Raw genomic sequence first — 15240 nt, forward strand, 5'->3', positions numbered from 1 at the left:
TGATGTTTTATGTCTTTTTCTCCTTATTTTAAAATGCAACATTTTAAACAACAGTTTTTAGTGCCAACATTCACTGTAAAAAATACCTGTGTATTCTTCTCTTTAAATGAAGAAATGATTTCTTTGATAAATGACTTGATGCTCACAAAATCACTGTCCATTACACTTCCTGAACCATCAATGAGCATCACCATATCAGATGGAGCTGAAGGACATTCTGGAAGGGATAAAATTGTCGTTATGAACACAAAATTCCCTTGCAAAATCTTGTACATATTGGCATATCTGATTTGCACACAGGCATACTCGAATCATATACTGTGATATCAATTTCAGAGGCAATATAACATTTGCCAGAATGAAAAGTACCACGTAATTTTACTTGCATTAATAGACATCACAAAATAACTTTGTGAACCAACTGTGTGCATGACGAACCAGTGAAGATAAGACGAGACACTCGTGAATTTTTATGACAAGGCAGAACATATGTTTAATCATCATACCGATAGCACACCTATAACAGCTTCCTCTAACTTTTTCTGACCTTTTTGTCCAAGTAGGAAGGAATCTTCATAATCAAGGTACTGATTGATGATGTAGCAGATACTTCGAGAGAAATCATTGTCACCACAGGTAACAGTCCCTGTTGGTCCACAAACCTGAAAATGGTATTATGATGCTTACAAATTTGGAACTCACAGATGATATGAGGATATAAGATTAGAAATATATATAGATTAGAAAAATATTGTTCACTGCGAATGCAGTGCAGAGATTTTTTTTAACACTTTCCACATTGCCTTCAGGTAAAAGCCCTTTTATTTTGGCTCAGATTTTTAAGTTTTTCCTTCTAACTGTTTTCACATTAGATATTTTTCTCGGAGTCCAGAGAGAGGAGCATTTGGTATATATCTGGAAGATTCAGAGAAAAGTTGCTTTGAGTATGCAGCAAATAATAAACAGTTAATCGTGCATTGTAAGAGGAAGTATTTAATGTAAAAGTCTCATGGGAACATTAACAGGAAGCAGAACATTGCATAACAGCAAAAAAGCTACTCTAGAACTGGCAAAGTACCAAAAAGGGCAAAAGGTTTTGTCAGGAATGATATCAACATACAAAATTACTCGTACTTCCTCTGTCTCAAATTGACTCCGACAGTGCCTTCAAAAAGTATTCGTACTCATTGACTTTCTCGCATTTTATTGTGTTACAGCCTGAATTTAAAATTTGTCACTGATCTCCACAAAATACCCCATAATGACAAAGTGAAAACATGTTTTTAGAAATTTTTACAAATTAATTAAAAATGAAAAGCTGAAATCTCTTGTGTTAATGAGGGTTCAACCGCCTGATTCAATACTTTGTGGAAGTGCCTTTGGCAGCGAATACAGCTTCTTGGGTATGTCTGTACTAGCTTTGCACATCTGGATTTGGGGGATTTTCTTCCTTGCAGATTTGCTCAAGCTCTGTCAAGTTGGATGGGGAGCATCAGTGAACAGCAATCTTCAAGTCTTTCCACAGATTCTCAATGTGATTCAAATCCGGGCTTTAGCTTGGCCACTCAAGAATTATCATGTTCTTGTTCTGAAGCCATTTTAGTGTTGCTTTGGCTGTTTGCTTGGCAGGTGATTGTCCTGCTGGAATGTAAATCTTCACCACAGTCTGAGGTCTTTTGCACTCTAAAGCAGCTTATCCTCAAGGATTTGCTGGTATTTGGCTCCAGTCATTGTTCCCTTAATCCTCACAAGTCTCCCAGTCACAGCCACTGAAAAGCATCCCCATAGCATGATGCTGCCATCACCATGATTCACGGTATGGATGGTGTTAGATGAGTGATGAGCTGTGTTCAGTTTCCGCCAGATGTGGCGCTTTGCAATCAGGCCAAATAGTTCAATTTACGTCTCATCAGATCACAGAATCTTTTGCTTCATGCTCTCAGAGTCTTTCCCGTGCCTTTTTGAAAACTCCAGGTATGCTTTCTTGTGCGTTTTTCCCAGGAGTGGCTTCCATCTGGCCACTCTCCCACAAATCCGAGATTTGTGAAGTACTACAGGACTGTTTTCCTTCTGGCAGGTTCTTTCTTCTCAGCCAAGGAACTCTGTAGTTCTGTCAGAGTAGTCATTGGGTTCTTTGTCACTTCCCTGACCAAAGTTCATCTTGCCAGGTTCCTCAGTTTGGTTAGACAGCGAGCTGTAGGAAGAGTCTGGGTAGTTCCATATTCTTTCCATTTCCAAATGATGGAGCTCACTGTGCTCTTGGGAACTACGAACACTCTATAAATTGTTTTATACTCTTCTCCAGATCTATGCTTCCTCACAATTCTATCTCTGAGTTCTATAGATAGTTCCTTGGACTTCATGGTGGAGTTTTTGCTCTGATATTGAATGTCAACTGTGGGACCTTATAGAGAAAGGTATGCTTCTTTCCAAATCATGTCCAATCAATTTAATTGGCCACAGGTGGACTCTAATCAAGTTGTGGAGACATATCAAGGATGATCAAAGGAAATTGGATGCATCTAAGCTCAATTTGGAGTGTCATACCAAAAGGGTTGAATACTTATTGATGTGAGATATTTCAGCTTTTCATTTTTTACTAATTTCTGAAAAATTCTAAAAATATGTTTGCACTTTGTCATTATAGGGGTATTTTCTGTATATCTGTGACAAAAAAGTTAACTTTAATCCATTTTAAATTCAGGCTGTAACACAACAAAATGTGATAAAAATTAAGGGGTGTGAATACTTTCTGAAGGCACTGTATTGTTATGATTGTGGGGTGGGTGGGGGGGGGGGTGGGTAGATGAAAGAATCTAATGGGGAGTTTAGCATTGTGTAGAGTTGCTTGATCTGTGGATGAGTAGAAAGCAACTCAATGTAACTAAGTTAGGGAATCTGTGAGCTTATGTGTTACGTGTCACCACATGAGGGGTTGTGCGGTGTTAATTAGCCTCGGGGGAAAGAATAAGTTCCCAAGTATGTGATTGCCCTCTGTGATTTTCCCAATGTTTTATATATTTCAAGCTTGGCAATAAAGCTGGTGTTGGCCTGGTGTTGTTCTTGTAGTGAGCCTGGTGTTGGCGCAGTGGTTAGGGCAGCAGCTTGGGATCCGAAAGGTCCTGAGTTCAAGCCCCGTTAGGCCACTGAATTAATACACCAGGGGGTTGACTCAGCCTGTCATCCTTCCAAGGTCGGCGAAATGAGTACCAGTGTACTGGGCTGGTGTATACCCCCGGTTAAAATAGGTATGCCATATCCCTGTGTCGTAAGAGGCGACCAGGGTTGCGTCAGGAAGGGCATCCGGCGTAAAACATGTGCCAAATCACTATGCGGTTAGCGACTGTGTTCGGGTTAGCGACTATCCACTGTGGCGACCCCTAAAGGGAGCAGCTGAAAGAAGAAGAAGAAGAAGCAGAAGAAGAAGCTTGGCAATAAAGCTGGGGAGCGCGTCCCCAAAATCACAACAAATGGGCAGAAAGCCCCACCTTCAAAGGTTGACAAGAAGCGAAGTCACACTCCCGAAGGACGATTGACTGGCGAGACGTCAGAAGCTGGCCGAGCAGGAGAAGCCTTACCTTCCTGGGTTTGGTGCAAGCAAGCAACACCGCGGAGGGGGAGGAGATAGAGTGCATGGGGGAGAGAGCACACAGGAGAGGCTGGTGGATTGTGAGGGGCTTTGGACTACTGCATAGGGCAGGAAATCGGTCACATGTGTGGTTTGTGAGAGGCGTCTGACTGGATAGAAAGAGATTGGTGAGATCGATGTCAAGGGCAGGCAGGCTTGCGCATGTGTGGATTGTGGAAGGTTTTTATTTGGATAGAATGGGAGATCAGCAGAGCGCACACACGAGGTCGGTGTGAGGAACACATGAGGCAGGTGGCACATTTGGAAAGAGGAAAGCTGGCACATTTTGAACCTTCATGTGGAAAGCCGCTTGTCGATTGCCTAGCGTGCGTCTGCCCTGCCACGAGAGAAGTGACGGTGCCATTTTCGTGCATGCGCATGTGCTGGTGGAAGCGCTCCCATTTCCAAGTTCAACAAGGACCAGCTCTGGGCCAAGCTGAGTACCAGTAGACTTGAAAAGGAGGGCTTTTCTTTTTATTACGCTTCCCCATTGTGCGTAATTGCGTCGGTGTGTAAGGCCTCGACAGTAGGATTTATTTATTTCTAATTATTATTATTTCCTTTTGAATTACCGACCCTTGTGAATATATTAATTTTGTAGAGAGCAGTTAAGTCCAATCAACACAGTCTGTAAACAAACACCACCCGAACACATCCGGAGACAAACTCCTGTCTGGACATAAACACTGTCCGGACATGTTCGGAGCAAACACTGCCTGGACACGTCTGGAGCAAAGCTGTCTGGTGACAAACACCGCTCGGACATGTCCAGAGCCAAACTTCTGTCTGGACATAAAACTGCCTGGATATGTCAGGAGATATACACCATCCAGACGTGTCCAGAGCCAAGCTGTCCAGAGACAAACACCACCCGGATACGTCCAGAGACAAACTCCTGTCCAGACATAAACAACGCCCAGACGCATCCGGAGCTAAGCCGTCCAGAGACAATCACTACCCAGACACATCCAGAGACAAACACTACGCGGACGCGTCCAGAGACAACCCCAGACACATCCAGAGACAAACACTACGCGGACGCATCCGGAGACAAACAAAACGTGTCTGGAGCCAAGCCTTCCGGAGACAAACGCCGACCGACACTCCAGAGACATACTCCAGTCTGGATGGACATAAACACCGCCCGGATACGTTCGGAGAAAACACTGCCTGGATGCTTCGGGAGCCAAGCTGTCTGGAGAAAAAGACCGCCCGGACATGTTCAGAGAAAACTCCTGTATGGACATAAACACCTGCCGAACATGTCTGGAACCAATCTCCTGTCCGGACACGTCTGGAGATAAATACCATCTGGACACGTCTGAAGACAAATTCTGCCTGCACATGTCCAGAGCCAAACACCACTCAGATATAACCACAATTCAGACATGTATGGAGATAACCAACACCCAAACATAACCACCATCCGCATCCGCATCCATGCAGAGAGAGAGAGAGAGAGAGAGAGAGAGAGAGAGAGAGAGAGAGAGAGAGAGAGAGAGAGAGAGAGAGAGAGAGAGAGAGAGAGAGAGAGAAGGGGAGAGTGGGAGAGGTGTGAGAGGAGGATGCTACACTATATTGGAAGGGAGTAGAGCAAGGATGGGACAAAGACAGAGGGGGCGGGAGTAGGAGAATTAGCAGAGAGAATATATCATGCTTTCTGAAGAAAACACACACACACACATACACACGCACATGCACACACACATTAGTGCTTGGCCGATATCGGCAATTTTTCAGGAATGCGCAGATTGGAGTTCGTGTGATTCCTGACTGCAGTATGTACTGTATACAACCCAAAAACCTTGAGTGGCTTTCACCAAAAAACAATGTTGCATTTCTTGAGATGTTTCAAGGAGATGTGCACAATCATTAATCTTTATAAACAGCTGCGTGTGATGGGTGGAAAAAAAAATTGCACTTCCTTGGAGCTCCCTTTGTATGCATGCAAAGTTTCAGGCAGCTTGGTTTCATGGTTTTGGAGTTATGGCAGAGGCACAAACACTGACATTCATTTGTTTTGATTAGTGCCTTATCTTTGTTACACACAGCAAGGGCCGTAGGAAGACTCGTTTCCACCTTCTGACACTTAAGGAGACTACAACCAAACCTGAAGGAATGTGTAGAGGCAAATACACTTCAAATTGTTCAATCACTTTGAACCAAAAAATATCCCTTACAAAACGTGTACAAATCCATAACATGTCATTTTATAACTCCAAATTTCATATATATTTAAGCTTAAGGAATCATATGTTAGTTGTTTAACCATGACTTGCTAATTCCATGATTCATGTTCTAGGTACTTACTTATCTCATGCATTATAAAACTAATTAACTGTCCTTCCTACCGCACCCTCTCCTGGCAAACCATTCAGCATTCCAAGCAATTTCTCAGTAATGAATGACTCAATCAATGAATGAAATCCCTGTCTTCTTCTCAGTTCAAGCTCTCATATTTGTTATCTTCAAGGTGCATCCCAATCAGCATCTGAAAAAAAACTATTTGCATCTCCATAATCCTTAATATTATTACATTTCTTGGGGAGGGTGCAAGAGTTAAAGTAATGTCTAATATGGTGTGTAAATCCACGTTTATTTTGAGAACTTCTTATCCTGTATCATGTGTTTGTTTAAGATAAGGAGTCACTATAAAATGTTGCCCATGACGGAGATGGGAGGATGTGCTTTTGGAGATAGATCGGTTAAGGTGTTTCAGTCTTATATACTGCTTTTTAAACCTGGGCGGGTTCATGGGTAGTAAAGTTTTGATGTCACATACCCCTTCAACCAGTTGTGGAGAGGAGTAAAGTCCTCCTAGCATCTGTCAGAGCAGGAGAGGCAGACATTTTTGAAGCCCACAGAATTGATATTTGTGGATGGTCTTGGGCGGGGATTGGTATGCGGCCATGGGGCAGAGATAGGTACAAGTCCCAGCTCCATTATTGTTTGTGGGAGAAAGGAGGAATAAACCAAAAGAGACAGAGGTGGTTGTTTTTCTCCAGCAGTGATTTTCTCTGGTGCAGTGTGATTACACTCTGCTAACCATGCATGCTTCTCCAACCACCATATATTTGACCTGCTAAGATCTCTCCCACCATCTACCCCTTCCTGTGGCTATCTTCTCCCGCTTTCATGTGTTCTGCCATTTTCCCAGGCCTGCCTGACATTGACATATCTTTTGCACATTGCCTGGATCAGGTGCAAAAAAAAAAAATGTAGAATTTCAGGAGGCATTTGATAAGGTACCACATAGGAGGCTGGTAGCTAAGGTAAGGGCTTGTGGAATAACTGGTTGAGTAACTAACATTATTAGAAACTGGCTTAGTGATCAGAAGCAAAGTGTGGTTTTTGTTCGATATGTACTTTTGTTTGAATTTTTTGGGGATTATGTAACCTTTACAATTTCTGAATTGGAAGCATTCACCAATTCAAAAAATTCATTGTGACATTTTTTTCTGACCGACTTTTGGCTGCCATCGTGACTCATTTTGGCAGGAAATCTTCATTTTTTTTATTAAAAAAATTACTTTCAAATTACCAGTATTTTCATTAAAAAAAAAATCCTTTCAATTACCGACCTTCAATTACCGGCCTTTTGGTCTTGGGCGTCTTTGAAGAACCCATTCTGTGTGGGGTCCAGAACTACCTGCTGGGGGTACACTGACCTGACCCCAGACTCTTGCCTATACATGTGTCCCAAGGATATGTTCTCTGAGAGCACCAATAGTTGGGGCGTAGCTTGTCATTCTCAGCAATATTCTTATGGAAGAGGTGCTAGTGCAGTTCAAGGATACCCTGTATGTTCATGTTGTTGGTACAATATACAGCACCTACACATTTGGCAAGAGCACACATCGATTCATCGGTAAATTGTGAGCTGTTACAGAGCTTCCCAAAAGCATTGGTTCTACCATCATCTGACCTGAGCTAGTTCTGAAACTACCTGACTTTGTCTACTCTTTCCAGTGGTATCTGCTCCAGAGAATGCATGAAAAGTGTAAACCTTTTTCAGCATTCCATGTGCTATGTCTGCACTGAGTGCTCTCCAGATGGGTCCAACATTGACGACACCTGATGTCATTGATATAGAGGTGTGTCGGGGCAGGAAATTGTAGTGGGCTATAGCCAGGACCAGAACATCAGTATCTGGGGAGAAGAATCAAGCAGGAAAGTTGAACATGAGGGTTCCACTTGCAAGTAGCTACCGCAAGGCATATCATTAGTATATTGGCCTTTTTGTGGTTATTCTCTTCAAAATGAAGAGTTCTTTTGCAGGAAGTTGTACCAGAGGCCGGTTCAGTAACTTGCTTGCTCGGTTTATACTCAAGGACTTTCTGTGCTGAGTAATCAGTCATATCTGCTTTGGTTTGGTCTTGCGACAGGAAACGCCATATTTCGACATGCTGGATTTTGGCATCGTCCATGATCTCATACTGGATAGGATCAGTACCTTGCCGTCTTTTATCCCATTTAGAATTCTTCAGATAATCGTTCCTGTATGTGTCCAACACGAGAACGATCTGATCATAACCTGTTGTCACTGTCAGCAATCTCTCATTGAAATGGTCAGTGAGATCCCTGACTGTCAACCACCGTAGGTGGTTTATTCGCCATTTTCTGTCCAAGGACTATTCATCGACCACAGCAGGTTTCGGACCAGTATGGAGTTCATTGTCTTGTGTAGGTGCTATTTCGATGCCGAATAAGTCTATGTTGTCACTGGAATAGAGCATCCCTTCGCTACTGAGCATTGAAAGGGCATAGGTCGACTTATACTTGTTGGTGCACTGTAATAGTGAAATGCCTGCTGCGAAGAGCGCCCTTGGAATTACAGTGAACACATCGTTTCTGATGGCCTGTTTTTGATCGATATCTTAACTGGATTTGGAAAGAACCATTCATCGGCAATACAGGTCCTTGGTTTCTCTCAAGTCAATGGTCTTGTCTCTGAGCTGTATAGGGCGTTTCCTATTTCCAGCCAAGAACACCTTGTTGTTGACCCTCTTCACTAGAGTCCACACCCACTAAGAAGATTGACATATGTCGTTTGTATGTGTTCCATTGACAGGATGGGCTAGCGGTACGCATACTCGCCTCAAAGCTGTCTAGCCTGGGTTTGAATCCCAACCCAACTATAAACTCTCATCCTTGTGTTTCAGAGGCAGGGTGATTCATCGGTGTATGCTGTCACTCATATGCACGTTAAACGGATGTCCACTCTGCCGGCATTAGTCAGCGAACATTAAAGATCACATAGTGTCTTTGGTGAAGAGTGGGCAAGCTCCCACTGGCACCATGGCCAAATTCCTGCCCAAACCAGCAGAGGGCATTGCTTCAGTGGCACAGCATCACTCTCAGCCAATGAAGCTACTCCTCCACAGCCTTGTGCTACATACGAATGAAAAGATTGACATAGACCATAGGCCTTATTCCAGATCTGAATATCCAACATGTTGATCAGCTTAATCATATTGGAAACTTGGAATACGGATGCATGTTGCTTGGACCCTTTACAACACTTGTCCCGTAGGACATGGAAGACATTATCCCTCCACCAAGACTTGTGGTACATTACATGTACGGCATGTGCATCTGAAAGGGAAATGATTCAGGAAAGTCTTGATACTTTAATAGATTGGGCAGAAGATTGGAAGATTAACTTCAACATAAATAAATGTAAGGTAACTGGGATTGGTAAAAAATATAAAAATGGAGATTATATAATGCAAGGGGCAGTCTAAGAGTGTGTCATACAGGAGAAGGATCTGGGGGTAGAAAAAGATACAGGGGATAAGCAGACAGTAGAGTGCCAGGTAGCCATAGGTAAAGCCAACAGGGTTTTAGGTTGTATTCATAGGGAGATAAATTACAATCAAAAGAGGACATGTTAACACTCTTCAGGAATTTAGTAAGGCCTCATCAAGAATATTGTGTGCAGTTTTGGTCACCACATCTGAGGAAGGATGATACTATAGAGAGGGTACAGAGTCAAAATACTTGATTGATTCCAGGCCTGTAGCTCGATTAAGCTATGAGGAACATTTGAAGGAGACAACTTTATACATTAGGAAGGAGGCGATTGCGAGGGGATCCGATAGAGATGTTTAAGATAATGAAGGATGTCGACAAGATCGGTGCAGTGCAGTTTTTCAGCAGGGTGGACAGTGTTGAACATCGCCTGAGAGTAAAGAAGAGGAGAGTTAAGATGGTAGTAAGGCAGGGGACTTTCACTCAGAGGGTAATTAATGCATGGAATGGTCTCCCTGGAAAGGTAGTGGCAGCAGAAAAATTAGATAAGTTGAAATTCGAATTAGATAGGTACCTGGAAGTTATGGAGATAGAGGGGTATGGGGATGTTGATAAGACTTTTAGGGAGTTTGAGTATTGATGGGTGATTGTGTATGGAGTGCTGTTGATGGGGGTCTTGTTAAGGTGGGTTGTGTGGTTGATGTGTGTTTTTAACCAAGCTTGATTCCAGGCCTGTGTTGATTTAACCAAGCTTGATTCCTTCAACCAAGCTTGATTCCCAAATTGCCTCCTCCTGTGCCCTCTCCGAGGGGAGAAAAGAAAAATAAATAAATAAATAAATAATAAAAAATTACAACAAAAAAATACCAAAAAAAATACAAACATTTTGTTTCTTTCATTAATTAAAAACTTTTTTTTTGTTTGCATTTTCTTTGGATCTTGGGTTGGTGTGGTGTTTGCGCAGGCATGTTGGGCTGAATGGCCTTCACCTGTGTTGGATTTCCTTGTTGTTGTCCTTGTTAGGACCAAGGGTCATAGCTTGAGGGTAAAGAAGAGAGTTAAGACGGTTTTAAGGCAGAGGTCTATCCATCAGAGAGTGGTTAATGCATGGAATGGTCTTCCCAAAAAGGTAGTGACAGCAGAGGGGGTGGATAAGTTTAAATAGGATTTAGATAGGTACCTCGAAGCATCGGAGATAGAGGGGTATGGGGATATTGGTTTGTGTGGATGTTAGGTTGCTTATGTGTGGATGGGTGATTATACTGGGGTTGGTGCAGTGCAGGCAGGATGAGCCGAATTGCCTCCTCCTGTGCCAAAGTTCCTTGTGTATATCAAAGTTAACAGCTTTGTTTTACTTTCATAAAGGAGATTAGAGTCATACAGTCCTTGTTAATCTGCTGCTCTATTTAAAGCTTCGCACACTCAATTATAAGTATTTACTAACACTCATCCATACAAGAGTGCATAACTTCAAGGGTGTGATGCAATCAAACTCACTGTAAGTTTTTGACTTGACTCGTCCTTTACAAAGCTCATTCCTCTTTGCATCTTGTCATCCTTGTCCACATCACCTTTTACTTGAGGGAAGAAATGAAATATCAAGAAAAGCAATTACATATGTCACAGCAATCAAAACTTACTGTTCTTGCATATGGCAGCTTGGCTGCCAGGTAGCTATCATTCCTTGGAAGTGCCCTCTACCAATACACTGGTACTCATTTCACTAACCTCAGAAGGATGACAGGCTGAGCCAACCCCACCTGGTGTTAATTAAGTGACCAACAGGAATTGAACTTAGGACCTTAAAATCCCAAACCAACCACCCTAACCACTAAGTCAACACCAAGGTTTTATCAGAACCCACTATTTTATCGACAATGTCACGTCAAACTTTTTCTCTTTATGCATTTGTAGGACATACACGATATTACCAAAAGTCATGGGACAGCACACTCAAATGTGAAATTAACCCTCACAAACTGCACGTGTATAGAGGAAAACCAACAAAAACGTCTTACTTTGTACTATGTATGCCTTTAGCTTACATTCGAATATCACTCACTCGATTAATTTTCCGCTTTGGCTTTTGTGCATGCAATAGTGGGTTCTGCCACACATGGTTGAACATGCTGTGGGCTTGGTAACTTTCTAACATCACCAAGATAACTGGAAGTAATGTTTTACCACCTTTGCAGATGCTGATTTCCTAGGCTGACCTTTAATACCACCACCCATTCCCACTCCACGACCCTCTTCACGAGGAAGAGGCAAGGAAGCCCATCATCCAGTCTCTGCACCTGAACTTGCAGATATGTTCACCATGCACAGAGTTTCACTGCTTCATTTTTCTTTCTTTCCCTTTTCTCTTATTTTTACTTCTTCCATTTTCTGTTTATAAACTGACCAGCAGATAACCCGGTTCCACCAGGCTGTTCCAAGGGAATTCGTTCCCAATAAAGTGTGCAATATTTAGTTTGCTAGGAATGTTCTTTGACATCATAATGGCAGGAACCCGTGGAAATTCCACTTCATGCAAAATGTGACTTCAATTCCTCAACCACTTTCTTCTTCAAGTCCCCAACACCAAATATTCAACCCTCTCCCCACCCCAATTCCTCAAACCCCCCTCTGCCAGCTCCCTGTCCTCTCTTCCCCAATTTCTTATTTAAGTCCCAAACCCCAAGTCGGCAAGCCCTCGACTCCAAACCGAAGTCCTCAACCACCCTCTCCCCCCAGCCTCAACCCTTCTTTCCCAACTCTGTCATTTCTTTGCCTCCCTCTGCCTCCCCCACTCCCCCCACTTCAAACCTCTGTCCTCTACTCCCCATTCTTATGAAAGTCCTCAACCCCACCCCAGGTTCACAGCTTCCCATCCTCAACTCCCCCTCCTTCCCAAGCCCAAGTCTTCAACTCCCCTTTTCCAACTCTGTCCATTCTCTACACCCCTCCCCACCTCCAAATCTTTGTTCTCCACCCCCTCACACCCCAGGTCCACCCCCTTCCCAACCAGAAATCCTCAACCACCCCCTTAAAAGCCTTAAACCACCTTTCCCATATCTGTCCCTTCTCGACTCCCCACCACCCCCACTCCAACTCTCTGTCCTCCACTCCCCCTTTCTTCTTCAAGTCCTCAACCTCACCATCCCAACCCCAGGTCCACAGCTCCCCCTTTTTTCTTCAAGTCCCCAACCCCAAATCCACACAACAGTCACTAACTGTTCATACTACAAAGGTTTCTCGGTGAAGTAAATAGATAAAAACGTAATTTTACGTTGGATGGAATTGACAGAATAGTTTGTGGTTATATATTTATTTTACTTTGAGTAGGTATGTGAACCAGCGATTGAGCTTATCCACCACCCATGTGTGTTACCTAGCCACACGAATGCACATAACTCTAAATTGCATGACTAGTGATGTTTGTAAACCAACGCATGTGTTGACCGGACCCGAGAGCTCTTAGATGAGGTATCGTTCAGCATTATATGTGCTTTGGTTACGACGTTTAACCCATTCAGACACAATCCCGCAACTTGCATTGATATACAGTATATAATAGAATAGAAAATAGAACAGAAATATAAATAGAATAGAATATATAGATGGAAGATAGATTATTTGAGTTTTGCATTTGTACCATTTTGCCCTTTATTATCATGGCCACAATTGTTTTTGGATACCTCATTGCTGTGCATCCAAATTACCTCGTTGCTGTGCATCTCAATTAACAGCTTTATTTTTTTTTTGTATACAGTAATGAGGCTCATGGAAGAGTTAGAATACAGAACAGATCAGGAATTAACAAAAAAAACAGAACAGACATGAAAGACATGTTCCACGTGTTGGACCAGTTTGCGATTTTATCCAGATCTGCAGAGAGCGAAGAAGCTGCTGCTTGCTAGTCTGGGGGATGACAGATGGTAGGGCAGAGGGTGGAGTCATCAGCAAAGAGATAAAGAGGATTTTCCAAAGAGTCGGAGAGATCATTGATGAAAACCAGAAAAAGAACAGGGCCCAGCACGCTGCCTTGAGGAACTCCAGCCTGGACAGGAAGAGGGGATGAAAGAACTCCATTTAGGGCCACACGTTGGCTGCGACAGGAGAGGAAGTCTGCGAGCCATGAGTGGAGATGGCCACCTATACCATAGGAAGAGAGTTTGGTGAGCAGGGCAGGGTGCCAGACCATGTCAAAAGCACATGATATGTGTCGGGATATGGCCCTGATTTCATGTCCGGCTTTGAGTACATCAATCCATTGTTGGGAGAGCAGAAGCAGCATATCCAAAGTAGAGTGACCTGGTCTGAAACCAAATTGATGATCAGAAATCAAGCCATTGGAGAAGAGGAAGGATTTAATGTCTGAAGCGATGATAGATTCCATAACATTGCTGATGATTGGGAGAAGGATGATTGGTCTGTAGTTGCAGGGATCTGTTTTTGCACCTTTTTATGCAGGGCAGTGATGTTTGCTGATTTCCAAGCAGATGGCAGATGACCTTGGGCAAATGAGAGGATGAATAGAACAGAGAGAGCGTGAGCAAGAGCACAGGAGCAGGTTTTTAAGACACGTGGGCTGATGCCGTCTGGACCGGTTGCAGAACGTTCATGGTTCTACTGTGCCTGCTAGAGGATATCATTAGAGTCAGTGTTCCCACAAGCTTGCCACCAGATATCTAGAAGCCAAAACCTAGGTTATCACTCTGGGAAGCTGCCTCATTATCTTTTGCACAATCTCAGGTCCCCTTCTCTGCCAGTTCACGACTGAAGTCACACTGAGCATGGGATTGTGGGAAGCCCTTCCGAGGTCACTAGTTGCAGTGTTGGTACCATCTAGAATGCTCCTGACTTGTCTGCAAAGTCCCCTGAAGGCCATAACCCCGTCTTTTTATTTTTTTTCTCTCATGCACAACAACAAAAAGACTCAAGATTTTACTGTTGGCCGACCATCTGCGGCATCCCCATCCTTCTCCAGTCAAACCCAACTCTGTAGCTCTTCCACTACCTCACTAGCTGTATTAAGTTCATCCAACAATCCTTTCTATCTTTTGAAATCATAATTTTGGGGGCTTTCAACATCCACAACTCCTCCTGGCTTTTCCATTCTACCTGCATCGACCAGACTGCGACTGAAGGCGAAACCTTCGCAATCCTCATTGACCTCTGACAATTCATTTCTGAACATACCGCATTCCTGACCATTCCTCCGATAGCTCCAACACTGGATTTTTTCCTTACTTCCAAACTTCATCTTTCACTTATATCCTTGTTGTTGCACCTGCTGGATCCTCTGACAACGACCTCATTACCACCTATCATCACTTTCAGCAGTATGAGTATTCTCAGTCTACCTCTCGCATCCTTTGGCATTATGACTGTCAACTGTGGTGAGTTTTGCCAATTTTTGCAGACTACCCCTAGCAAGACTGCTGTTTCTCTGCTGATTCTTCTACTGTAGCAGACTGAGTCACTGAAATCATCCTTTCAGTCTCTATGTCTTCACATACCCCACTCTTCACATGTCTCTTCACATACCCCACTCATCCAAATGCAGAAAAAGCCTTGTCCCCCAAAGTCTTTTTTCCATCATTGTGCTTCCACTGTCTCCTTCCAAAACTGCCTTTCCAAAGCCTGGAAAGCTTCACCTTAACATAGTAGTCGTTGTGCTTATGTGTCTGCCAGCAACATCTGCAAGCTCATCTCCACAGCCAAAGTCATCTTTATCCAGCAGACCTCTGACAAACTCTCTTCTCTACCCAGCAGCAGTCATTCTTTCCAGTCTTTGGCCAAGTGCATCTCCACCAAATTTTATGAGTCAACTTTTCCTACTCTCAACACCTTCGATATTTCCATTTCCATCTCTC

The 15240-nt window shown here is 43.2% G+C and overlaps 1 protein-coding gene across 1 annotated transcript in view; it reads right to left on the reverse strand.

Moving 5' to 3' along the window:
* LOC147010830 (integrin alpha-X-like) overlaps window positions 1-15240 on the reverse strand; it is a 217548-nt gene that overhangs the window by 146566 nt on the left and 55742 nt on the right. Inside the window, exons 5-7 of the mRNA XM_085859953.1 lie at window positions 10877-10956; window positions 548-662; window positions 87-217 (exon numbers count right to left, since the gene is read on the reverse strand). Of these exons, the coding sequence (XP_085716079.1) occupies window positions 87-217; window positions 548-662; window positions 10877-10956 (326 nt within the window). The remainder of the gene's footprint in view (window positions 1-86; window positions 218-547; window positions 663-10876; window positions 10957-15240) is intronic.

The sequence above is a fragment of the Eptatretus burgeri genome, chromosome 16 (assembly GCF_056783735.1).
Source record: "Eptatretus burgeri isolate ZD-2024b chromosome 16, Ebu_testis_v1, whole genome shotgun sequence".
NCBI classification, from domain to species: Eukaryota; Metazoa; Chordata; class Myxini; order Myxiniformes; family Myxinidae; genus Eptatretus; species Eptatretus burgeri.